This window comes from Staurois parvus, unplaced genomic scaffold, assembly GCF_062004578.1.
Source record: "Staurois parvus isolate SC_StPar_1 unplaced genomic scaffold, SC_StPar_1.0 ptg000580l, whole genome shotgun sequence".
NCBI classification, from domain to species: Eukaryota; Metazoa; Chordata; class Amphibia; order Anura; family Ranidae; genus Staurois; species Staurois parvus.
The window spans coordinates 530,700-543,854 of record NW_028318376.1 but is presented as its reverse complement, the minus strand read 5'-3'; the positions used below and the strand labels follow the sequence as shown (position 1 = coordinate 543,854).

General features: G+C 39.2%; 1 protein-coding gene across 3 annotated transcripts in view; it reads left to right on the top strand.

Moving 5' to 3' along the window:
* BBX (BBX high mobility group box domain containing) overlaps positions 1-13,155 on the top strand; it is a 105,391-nt gene that overhangs the window by 73,754 nt on the left and 18,482 nt on the right. For all 3 annotated transcript variants that reach the window (XM_089692241.1, XM_089692240.1, XM_089692239.1), the window contains 3 exons: positions 3,647-4,436; positions 6,551-6,689; positions 10,438-10,574. In XM_089692241.1, the coding sequence (XP_089548367.1) occupies positions 3,647-4,436; positions 6,551-6,689; positions 10,438-10,574 (1,066 nt within the window). The remainder of the gene's footprint in view (positions 1-3,646; positions 4,437-6,550; positions 6,690-10,437; positions 10,575-13,155) is intronic.

The following is a 13,155-nucleotide window of genomic DNA, read 5'->3' as shown; positions in this document are numbered from 1 at the left end:
TAAGGGAAAGAACCATACAACACCACCATATTCAAATATGATTACAGCTGTAATGACAGTATCAGATTTGTTTTAGACACATCTTTTTAAAAAATTTTTTAACTATATCTCTACCGTGGTACTTTTATAAATGTCGGATTGGTGGACGGTTACTTATCTACCACTGTTTATAAACACCGCTGTACAAATAACTCCTTGGGCGACCAGTGCACCTGTCAATGGCTGTGAGCAAAGCCATCACTGGATGGCTCTGTTCATAGTCCCAGTGTACCAAGTCAATCTGAGTGGCTCTGACTGTGATAACCAATCAAAGTAATCACATATTACTATTTACATTGATCTTCCTTTTTCTTCCTTTCACAACACAGTAAGGAGAGGAATCATGGTACTTTATTAATGAAAAAGAAATGCATTCATTTTCACTGATTGTGAGATCGTTTGGTTAACCCTTTCTCACCCCCCCCTCCCTTCTAAACATGTAAAATCCATCCTGTCTTTGATTGTGACCTGTATTTTTACCCTTCACTTCCCTTATCCTGCACATCTTTACATTAACATAACCTTTAAAGGATAAGTTCACATTTTGAAACATGTAACATGTTCCAGCAACTGCTGCCTCTCCCACTTCCCCCCTCGAGGAACTTGCCCTCACTGTAACTATTTGAAAAGAACGCGGCCGTGTGGGGCTCCACCTTCACTGCCACGTCATTCATTCACAGTTCTCAGTGAATACACAAACTACAACTACCGCCAGCCTTTGTGGCCGTTTGCTTGTAGTTCTGAATGGACTGCAAAGTCGCTATGAGCGATCTTATAGTTTATTCACAAGCTCTTCAGCTTACAGTCAGCCTGTATACATGTATGGGCTGAAAGCTGCAGGACTTTTCTGAAGGAGTCTGGCATTGCTCCACAGATCACTGGTGCAATGTTTTTCAGTATCCGTAGGGAAAACAAGAATGAATGCACATTTTTTTCCTGCAAAAATATATGCTTTTATATTTTTTCCCAAAAGGTAAACTTATCCTTTAGTTGTCCGTTCACATATAGGTGGATTGGATATGGTTTGAAATGCATCCAATCCGCATGACATGTGAAATACCATTGCTTCCTATGGTGCCTGCTCACATTTGTCAGGTGCATGGTCGGTCCGGATTCAGTGCAGTTTTAAAAAGAGTCACGTCCAATTTCTGAGTAGTGGCTTCAGGTTCAGGTGTGGATTATTATACAGGATTTATATAGCGGCAACAGTTTGCTCAGCGCTTTACAATATAACGGGAGACAGTACAGCAACAATACAGTTCAATACAAGAGGGTTAGGAGGGCCCTGCTCCTTGGAGCTTACAATCTAGATTACAGGCTATTGATTTCTATGGGAACCGTTCCTAAACCACATATGTGTGAACAGGCTAAGATCCTGGGCTGATCCTGTCCTGAACCTGATGTAAAGCTGACATGAACCGCTGAACTACTGTATCAATTAGCTGTGAAACTTGAGCTTCAATCTGCACCGCATATGTGTGAATCAGCTCTTAATCTCCATGCTCTTGCTTTGTGACCTGTACATTAACTCTTTCAACTTCAAATCCCATTGTGTATGACCTGATTTGCGCTACCTTTTGCACCATTACCAAGCTCCATGTTTTAATCCCCTCAATGCCAGCATGTCTCTTCATTTCCAAAAAAATAGGGCAGAAATTAGATCACCTTGGGGTATCTACTTTCTAAAAAAGGGTAATTTGGGGGCTGTTCCTACTGTTCTGGCTTTTTTGTTTAGCAGAAAGTAAGTGGAACAGGTTTGTAAACACCACCAGCGAGAGCGCTATGTGTCTTTAAAAGTTAAAAAATGCAGTGTACAAGTGTGCATGACAGAGTAATTGTCAGTCAAAATGTCACAACACTGAAAGTCGAAAAATCCTGACCAGGCCATTTTTTGCGTTACGGCGCTGCGTTGCTTTAACTGACAATTGCGTGGTCATGCAACACTGCACCCAAATTAAATTTACATTCTTTTTTTCCCACGAATTGAGCTTTCTTTTGGTGGTATTTGATCGCCTGTGCGGTTTTTATTTTTTGTGCTATAAAAAAAAAAAAGTGCCAATTTTGACAAAAAAACAATCTTTTTGACTTTTTGCTATTAATCATGTCCAGTAAAAAAAATTAAAAATTCATATTTCATCATCAATTTAGGCCAAAATGTATTCTGCTACACGTCTTTGCTACTAAAAAAAAATCCCAAAGCAGTGTGCACAAGCTGGCAGGGAGGAGAACTGTTTTGTTTACAAAACAGTTCTCCTCCCCGTCGGAGATGCTCTGTAATCACCGGGCACTGGCAAGTAATCACTGGCTGGGACCCAGTGATTGACAGTCGCGGTCGTGAATAGCAGCATGTACATGATTTTGCACTGTAGCAGTAGTTCTGCTTTAGGGCGGTTGGGAAGTGGTTAATCAGAAATCTGTCAAGTATTTATGCCCACATGTATAATATATATATATATATATATATATATATATATATATATATATATATATAAAGAAAGTTGATTTCCAAATACAGTTCCAATGACACTCAACTGGTGTCCTGATTAATGTTTAAATAGCATACACCAATATCTTTTATATCTTGCCACATTTACTAGAGTGAAACACAAAAGAGCTTTCGGAAGACTGCAAGTATTTGCATATCTCGCTTTCAACAAAAGTCCAAAAAAGTTAAAAGGTTTATTCCTCAGGATAATGAACAGAGCCATGCAAATACTTGCTTTTTGTCCCTGAATCAGCGGTGCATTCAGAACCAATAGTACACATACAGCCTAATATTACAGAGCCATTCATTCAAAAGTGCATACAGCAGTTTTAGGCATGTTGGTCATCACTAGTGCACGGTATGGAAAATGTGGCTTCTAGGGTTTGGGGAACGACGTGTTAGTATGACCAGACATGTTATGGTGAAGTCGACTAAAGAGGCCTTCTCTTATCCATTGTGAAGCATTGTAGAGACGTGTTTTGAATTTGATATGTCAACTCTGCTTCACACTGGTTATCCCCTGGTTTACACTATGTGGGTTGGTTGCAAGTGCGGGAATCGCATTTGTTCCTGCACCAGCAATCACCTGCAGCCGAATTGTGATGATCTTATGAGACATGCAGGACTTCCATTGATTCTGAATGGCAGTCCCACACATCTCAGTACACAGCACAATTTCAGGTTGGGGAACTGCAGGGAAACTGCATGGTCAAAAAGACCATGTGGTTTCCCTGCAGATGCGTTTTTAAAAAGATATATGCATAGGCTGCCGTGCCTGAGCTACCGTGGGCCGCATGGCCCACAATATTGTAAACCGAGCCTCAGTGGACAGGTTATTGGTTACTTTTACTCCACCCCACTTTAACCTGTCTTGCTATATTAAAACTTATTTCCAATATTTGTCAGTAATTTAATGTATTATGCATCTCTGGAAACAAAGAATTTTAGTAGTAGCTCAGAAACCTGGAACTGACTTATAAAGGGAAAATAGCGTGACATAGTTTTACAGTTATCTCTGAAATAATATCTTTTAGAATAAGAGCATTGCATATATTCAACAATCTTTGTACTATTAGCTATTTGTATTTATTTCTTCATCTGATGTTGTCCATTTCTTTGTAGATGTGTGTGGCATCAGAAGCAGTGAAAATAGAAAATTCAGGAAATATCACTCCAGAGAAACTGAAAGCTGGGGTGACAGATGAAGGCATGATTTGCAGCAGCCTGAAGGAATGTGCTAATGTATGTCAAGAGGAAAGTTTTAGCGATGCTAAAATTAACAAACATGACTCCCCTTCCCCAGAGCATTTGGACATGCATTATGTTGGACTTCTAAAACGGGAAAAAATTAAAAAGAAAAAGAAGAAAAGCAAAACGGACAATGATTCTATTGATAAAGGGTCTCCAAATAAGAGTTGTAAAAGGAGGCAGTCCTCAGAGTCAGATATTGAAAGCGTCATGTACACAATTGAGGCAGTCGCAAAGGGAGACTGGAGTGTTGAAACACCTTCAGTTTCACCATGCAAAAAAGTACGTTCAGCTGCTAGTCCAAAATATAACTTAACTGAATTTAAGCCAACCAAGAAAAAAGTGAAATCAAAAGAGAAGAAGATAAATGATAAAGCTTTAGAGACTACCAAAGACTTGATGAAACCAGAGCCCATAAATACAATACCTGATGCAGAATCACCTACTGAAGTACCTGAAGAGATAAAGGAAGAACCACTATCTCCTACAGAGGACATGCCTATGTTATACATACCAGAAATGCTCAAAACTGAAGACTGTGACATTAGCAAAAAAGCTGAAGCCTGTGGGTCAAGGAAGTCTGAGAGGGCCTGTAAAGGGGCTCTCTACAAAACACTTGTATCAGAGGGAATGCTGACAACTTTACGAGCTAATGTTGACAGAGGTAAGCAGTAGGTAATGTTTGGCACCAGGCTCCATTCTCTTCAACTTACAGATGCTGGAAATGTACTCTGCATGTGCAGTGTACACAAAGGTGAAAAATTGCTAGCAGGCAGAGTAGAATAAAACTGTACGAGTTTGCCTTTCTTTAATTTAGTTTCACTTTAAGGAAACTGTTGGCAGGGGCATCCCTAGGCAGGTGCAGGGGGTGCGCGCCGCACTGGGTGACACCTTTTGCACGGGGTGACACCAGACCCGCTCCACGGAAAGGTAAGTTTTAATGCAAGCAGACGATCCCCGCAGCATGGATCGGATCTGCGGATTAAGCATAATGGATCGGAATCCAATCCTTTATCGTCCCCAATCAGCAGATCCGATCCATCCTGCGGGGATCATCGGCTTGCAACCTGTACGGGGTTAACAGATCTCTGCACGAGCTCCACGAAAAGGTATGTTTTAAAGCAAGGCGACCATTGGCTTGCTTTAAAATCATCAGGTTCTTAGTCACCTCTCTAAGGCCCTTCTCCCTTGATTGCTCAGTTTGGCTGAGTGATGAGCTCTTGGATGAGTCCTGTTTGTGCCACACTTCTTCCAGTAGAGAATTATGGAGGCCATAGTGCTCTTGGGAGCCTTCAATGCAGCAGAAATGTTTTTTGGCAGCCTTCCCCAGATATCTGCCTTGCAGTAATCCTGTCTCTGAGCTCTACAGGCAGTTCCTTTTGATCTCATGGCTTCTGCACTGATACAGTGTGCAATGTAAGCTGAGGTCTTTTATAGAGAGGTGCATGCCTTTCCAAATCATGTCCTATCAATTTAATTTACCACAGGTGGACTTCAGTCAGGGTATAGAAACATCTCAGCAATGATCAAAAAATGGGAGGCACATGAGTGAAATTTCAAGTGTTGTTGTAAAGTGTCTGAATACTTATGTCAATACTTATGTGATATTTCAGTTTTTTATTTTTAATTAACAGATATTTTTGAAATTCTGTTTCACTTTGTCATTATAGGGTACTGAGTGTAGATTAATGAGAAAAAAAATTAATTTAAACAACTGTAGTATCAGGCTGCAACATAACAAAATAGAAATAAAGTGAAGGGGGTCTGAATACTGTATGAATGCAGTGTACATGAAACATAGTACCTACTTGACCACAGTGTGTAAAACAATTAGAAGATGAATGCAGATGTAGTTTGGTTACCCTAATATGGACCATGTAGTAAGATTTTATAATTAGATTCTATTGGGATTGTGTTGATAGAAATTTTAGATATATTGTTCTCTATGTCCTACCTTTCTGATGGATCTAATGTAATACTGAGCTCATGTTCCCAATGCTGCCTGTATGGAAACTTATAATTAAGATCCATCAGAAGCTCAAACAATATTGAAATTCGGCCCTTTGCAAATTTTCTAGTTTTACATAAAGACTCACACAGTGAGATATCACGGGCAATAATTTTAGTTTATTCTTAAGACTTCTTTCCATTTTAGCCTTAGCTACATGTTTAGAAATGGATTGCTCAAGTACTAGTAGCTAGTCATTCGAGACCTAAAAATTTCACTAAAACACAGGAAAGTCAAATATTTTAAATTTGTGCTTTTGAACTTGCTAAAACATTTGACTACTACCCAAAGGGTCAGTTCTGTAGCACAGCCCACTCCCTCCATGCACATGATAGCCCTCTGCTCTTCTGAGAGTGTCTGTTTACTGTCTCTGCTGGCCTAGATCCTTCTCCCCTCATCTCCATACCTAACCTTTTACGCATCAGTCAGGGGAGGAGGAAAGGGAAATGCTATAGAATGTAAATGAGTGACAGCTTTGAGCCCACTGGGGCTGCTGACATCACAACCAATTTTGTCGCCCTTTGGATGTTCTCACCATGCAGGTAAATAACATGCCTTAAATATACTATAATCTTATGGGAACATTTTTGATGAAATGAATGGTCTGACAACAGGGTCTTTTAAGTCTTTTTTAAATATTTTATTAAAACATAGTTGTTTAAACATTCAATTAGGCTCATTGGTTTATGACAGTTTACTATTTCAAGCAGGTAGTTTGACATGTAACTGTAAGGTTTTGAGTCATCTAATTTCTCTTCCTTGAATTTTAGGTAAACGAAACCCTGGAAAAGGTGGTTCATCTGACCATGAGGGCTGCTGGAATGATGACAACTGGTCATTTAGCCAAAGTGGGAATAGTGGGACTAAAAAACTGAAGAAAGTAAAACCAAAGGAGGAAGGGCCTGCTGGGTATGCATTCTGCATAAGAGTTTTCTTTACTACCTAATGCAGTGTTTTTAGTTATTCCCTGCAGTATCATCCACCTAAGCTAGTATGTTGAAGTCCCCAGACGACTGGTGTTATTATGCAGTACAAAGAAAATACCCACACTTTATGGAACTTGCCCAGGTCACTAGTTATAATCCTCATATTTTTGGGTTCTCTGGAAAAAAAAAAAATCACATGGCACTGGTATGTTTATACAGTGAAATGTTTAATGCATTAGGTCAGTTTTGGCCTCACAATTGATCATTTGATTTTGTGGTGCATCTGATTTTTTTTTATTATGCATTGGCTGTCCATTGATTTCAGTGGGTTGCCTTATCACATCGCATGTTATGATATGCATTAATGTACCACAGAAATGTAAAGGATTACTGTGTTATTTTAAGTGCAGAAAACCAACACATGCGGTTTAAACGTTAGCAGAAACTAGTTTATAAAGCAAACAACTGATTGGTTCACATCTGGTGTTCTTTGTATTAATTTTCCAAATTGGAGGCTTTAGAAAGAAAAAAAAAAAAACACACTTTTTAAATGATTAACAGTAGAATCTTCTGTGTGGGTAATACTGACTGACAGTAAAAAGTAGACTACCTAACTTTACCTCATACATGTGGAGCTCCAGATTCATACTTTGTTAGATAATACCAAGTGATGGTAATACCTGTTAACGGCTATCTGTCGTGAAAGTTATTGCAAGTGTTCAAGCTGCAAGCCTCTTAATTTGCTGGTAACAAATGGAACACAGGGCAGATGTCATTTTTAGGGCACAAAAGGCTTGATTCACAAAGCTTTACACAAGAATAGTTATCTGTATTTTAACTGTGTGACTGTAGCTTTCAAATCACATTAGCTTAACTGCTTTCCGACCGCCCTATAGCAGAAATACTGCTACAGGGCGGCACGGGTGCGCAAAGTCATGTATATATACTCGCCGGCACCCGGTGATTGCCGAGCATCTCCGACAGGGAGGAGAACTGTTTATAAACAAAACAGTTCTCCCTGTCAGCTCCTGCACACTGCTTTGAAAGTCTGTGCACAGCACAGCCATCCAAAGCAGTGTGCTTACTGTGAAGCACATGGACAAAGAACATAGTGAAACAGCACACAGTTAACCCTTTGATCCCCCTCATGTTAACCCCTTGATGCCCAGTGCCATTAGTAGTGTCAGTGACACCAAGTCAGTTCCCCCCAGCGTCAGAATGCCCGCCGCATTCCCGCTATAAGTTGCTGATCACTGCCATTACTAGTATAAACATTTTTAATTTATTTAAAATTGCAGTATATATACCACCATTTGTAAACTTTAACGTAAACCATATAATTTACATGTATTGGGATTTTTTTTTCTAACAAAGACATGTAGCCATATTGGCCTAAATTTATGACATAATCTGATTTTTTATTTTTTTTTTTGCTGGACATGTTTAATAGCAAAAAATAAAAAATATTAGTGGTGCGCCGAAATGAAAATTCTGGTGCTGAACCGATACCGAAAGTTCAGAATGCATGTGGCCGAAAACCAAACTGAAACCGAAATGTCTGCGTATGTGGGGATCGGGAGGCTCCAATTTTTTGTTTTCTACTTTTCATGTATTTTTTTTTTTACGTGATTTTATTGCTATCACATAGGGGACCAATAGTCCCCTATGTGATAGCATATGAGTGACAGGTCCTCTTTGTAGGGGGGAGGGGGTGGGGGGCAGTGTGTGCAAGGAGGGGACAGGAGAGGAGTAGTATATACAGTGAGGGAGCAGTGTATACAGAGAGGTTCCCTCAATGGCTGTCTCTATATGTCAGTGCTGGTTTTTAAATGCAATTGCCGGCTTTTTTTTTCCTTCACTATAGTTCAGAGAATTAGCTGTCCCGGAGCGAAAGGAAACGTTATCTCGGGAAATAAACTAAAAGGAAACTTTGTTTCTTTTAACTCGAGGAAATAAACTAAAACTTTGTTTCTTTTAGCTGGGGGGAACGTGACAACTAATTCTGTGAACTATAGTGAAGAGGAAAAAAAAGTGGTAAAAAAAAACAAAAAACGGACAATTAAGTAACGCAGCGCGGTAACACAAAAATGGCTTGGGCAGGAAGGGGGGTAAATCCTCTGGAGGGTGAGCGGTTAAAATAACTGTCACTATGAAAACAGTTATCTTTTTCCTGGTGTGTAAGTTTTGGAATAAAGCATAAAGTTTTTTGAAAAAGATGGAGGAAAGTTAGTAATAAAAAAAAGTAACCTCATCAGCTAAGAAGGTAAAAAGCAAAAATTAGAACAATGAAGTATAAGTTAGTTAGGGATAGTTTGTAGAAATAAATGAGCCTGGCATGCACAGCTTGAATGTTAAGTGTTCATTAAAGCAGCCCTGTCACTCTGCCCCTATATGTGCAGTTTTTGTTCAGGTTAGCCATGGTCCCATAAACTCCTATTAGGTTGTGCATTTTTGCCATGTTTTCTGAAAGTGCACCAAGGATATACATCATGCAGTGCTTTTGGTGTGCTTTCAGGAAACGCAGCAAAAACGTGTCTATGGGACGTGTCTATTAGATGTCTATGGGACTGACAGTAAACCACACGAAAAGCACTCGTACAACTGTGTTGCAACTAAACCGCAATGCAGCAGTGTGAACCTGAAAAATGAGACCGCCTCCTTGGTAAAAAGAAAGATCGCTTATACCTTGCTGTCCAGCAAATGTGTTAAGTCTTCATTCTCTTGAAGAGCTGCAAGTTCCACTGCTATCTGATACTTCAGGTGTGGCATTTAGCCTGTGTCTCCCTGGTGGCTGTGGTTCCAGCTGGCCGCTATGTTATTATAGGGCACACACATGCAGATAGCAGCTGCACCCAGAGCTTTTCAAGAGTGATTTAACACACTGCCCACACACTCACTCGCCACTTTATTAGGTACTCCTGTTCAGTTGCTTGGTAACACAAATTGCTAATTAGCCAATCACGTGGCAGCAGCTCAATGCATTGGCAAGTAGACGTGGTGAAGACAACTTGCTGAAGTTCAAAACGAGCATGAGGAAGAAAGGGGATTTAAGTGACTTTGAGCGTGGCATGGTTGTTGTTGCCATACGGGCTGGTTTGAGTATTTCAAAATCTGCTGATCTGCTGGGATTTTTACGCACAATCATCTCTAGGGTTTACAGAGAATGGTCCAAAAACTATGCAGTGAGTGGCAGCTGTGTGGACGAAAATGCCTTGTTGAGGTCAGAGGAGAATGGGCAGACTGGTTGCTGTGACGTTCAGATGATGATAGGGTCAGAATTTGGTGTAAACCACAAGAAAGCATGGATCCATCCTGCCTTGTAGCAGCGGTTCAGGCTGGTGGTGGTGTAATGGTGTGGGAGATAACTTTCTTGGCACTAGTAAGGTGTACCTAATAAAGTGACCGGTGAGTGTAAAAGGTAAGTATTCATGAGCTATTATTTACATGGTTGTTCTGTCCCATAGTTTTTATTATCTTGGCCAAAGGGTTGCTTTAACATTCGGTTGAGAACTATTTAAAATGGAGTTATTGTCTGATGTAAATTAGAGATAATTATCTGCTATCACATTATAATACAAAAACGAAGCCATGCCCGTGTTATTATATTCTTCAGAAAGATGTTTTATTGTGCATTTGAAAATAGCAAACAAAATGACTGCTGGAGAACACTGACTTTTTGTTCATGCGACACTTGCCAATGAACCAACTGTTATACATTGCTTTATTTACAGTTTAGCAAAGCTGGAGGAGGAGTTTGAGAAGAAGTTTAATAGCCTTCCCCAATACAGCCCTGTAACATTCGACCGCAAAAATGCTTTTCAGAGGAAAAAGAAAAAGACTAATACTGGACAAACTGAGCAACAGAAAGGTAATAAATGTAATGTTCTCTATTGATGTCAAAAGAATTTAAAGCGGTTCTCCACCCACAAGGGGAAGTTTGGCTTTAAGGCTTTGTCCCCCACTCCCTGTTAAGGATTGGAACCTTTTGGGGAGGAGGGGGTACCGAAATTTGACAGGTGCCCATTCCACTTCTGCTGCAAATGCCTAGCCAATAAGAAGTGGAAGTTGTCCTTTTTTTAGACACACGACAGGTCCCAGAAGACTACGGGACCATTCACAGTGGGCACCCGGCTGTGTGTTAAGCCCCCAAGAGGTATCAATTTGGCAACTTTTTTCACCTTTCTACTTCTATTTATGCTTGGTTAACATAGTACATCTTTTTTGCTTGCTACAATGCTGTAATAATCAGAGCATCTTGAGACATTGGATCCGCATGTTTCTATGATTGTGTGGTTAGTCCCGTTATGGTAGCGATAATCGCAAATGGTCACATATGTAACATGAAGTATCTCAAGACAACCCTCCATCCTGATTTCCTGAAACTGCTAGACTATTCCACTTTTCAGTTGAGCTTTTAGCTGTGAGATGAGACTCCCACCATAAAATTGTCAGTACGGTGTTAAATGATAATATAAAACAATCGTGCTTGTTTGAAAGTTTTGAATGTATATTGTCCAAAGAACCTTAAAATGTGGAACTGCAAAGATCCTGCAATGGTTGTAAAGCTTTTATAATATAGTCTCTGAAGAGCAATATGAGGTTTATTCAGGCAAACAATTATATATTTAAGTAAAAATCTTGGTAGAGTCTCTATTCATTACAATAATACACCTATAGATCATCAAAGCAGTTGATGATATACAAAGAATCAGTGCTTTATCTCCAACTTATATAATGCACCAGACAGTTCGGGTGAGAATATACAAAGTCCCCTAAATGTGTGTTTACTTGCATTCAAACTATAACAGTTTTTAACCACATTCCATCGCTAGGACATACCTGTACATCTTCGGGAACCATGTTTATACCAGGATCAAGGCTGCAGCTATGATCCAGGTATCAAAATTTGCAGCCAGGGATAGGCTTTCATGTAAAGGTGATCCACGTGGCTCTACAGCTGCCCATTCACTTTTACAGGGCACAGAAGGGGGCCACTCGCCGCCGTTCCCATGCTCTCCTGTTCCACTGGGGAGCCTGGGACCTCTACACTTAGTAAGGATGGCTGCAAACAGAGAGGAACATGCCTTCGCCTTTTGACAAATGAAGCTGGAAGCAATGTGCATTACATCATTTCCTGTTTTGGTTGTTTGTTTACCGGTCTGTACCGGTCAGATAGGCAATCAATCTAATCTTAGTTTGATCAGCTGCCTTTGAGGGCAGAGGAGAGATCAGAGGACTTATAGACTCCAGATCTCTCAATAAAGTACACCTGTCATGTTGTTATAACATGATAGCAATAAAGTTAAATATCACAAACTGTGTAAAAAAAAAATAATATATATATATATATATATATATATATATATATATATAATACACACACATACTTTTAAATAAAATAAAAAAATAACCGCTTGTGAGCAATAATTGCACCAGAGCTCAAGTTTAATTCTGAACTGGTAACCTGTAAAAGCTAATAATCTCCTATGGGGATTTTTAAATACCGTAGTTTGTCGTCATCATTTCATATGTGTATATGTGTGCAAGATTTTAAACCCGGACATGTTTGGTACCTATTTACTCAACGCAACATCATCTTTTTATTTTACCAAAATGTGGTATTATATTGTGTTTGTGTGGACAAAAATCCATTTTAAGTGTATTTCTTTCCTGAAAATATAATGCGACAAAAAATTGCAACAACCACTATTTTATCTTAAGTAAAGGAATGCGCTAAAACCACAAACTATTCCTAATTTAGTGTAAAAACATTAGTGCAAAAGACATATCTATTCTCAATTAATATTAAAAAATATCAAAATTATGTGCAAAACTTTTTTTTAGTGCATAAGTAATTTAAATTAAATTTGTGAATATAAAAATTGTCCAATTTTGAATTTCTTCAAATGTCCAAACAAATCCTTTTCAAATTCAAGTGCTCTCAAAGAAATTGTGCCAAAATCCACCACCAAAGTAAAGTTGGGTAACTCACCAGAGTTTTTTACTGATCTAGAGATTGATCAGCATGGAGCTCTGGTGAGTTACCCAACTTTACTTTAAGTTATAGCACTAAGAAATTTATTTGGTTTCTTTGAGGTGGAATTGCTGCTTTAAAGTATTAAGGGTGTGGTGCTTTTATTACACTTGGGAACCACTATTTTATGTTCTAGGGCCTCTGCTTTCCAGAATTGTTTGGGGGGGGGGGGTTAAAAGTAATTTTTAAGCACAAAATGCTGATTTTAAAAGGTGTATGAGAAATGTCAGAATTGGCCTGGACTGGAAGTTGTTAAAAAAAATTAATTTCCAAGCACATATACACTATATGTGCTCAAAACGTAGTACTCTGTATTCAGTGCCAAGACAGATCCACAATGGTATATGCAAGTTGCCATCTGTATATGGTTAAATATTGGCAAGGAGCACAGTTTAAGGGGTAAGTCTTCATATGT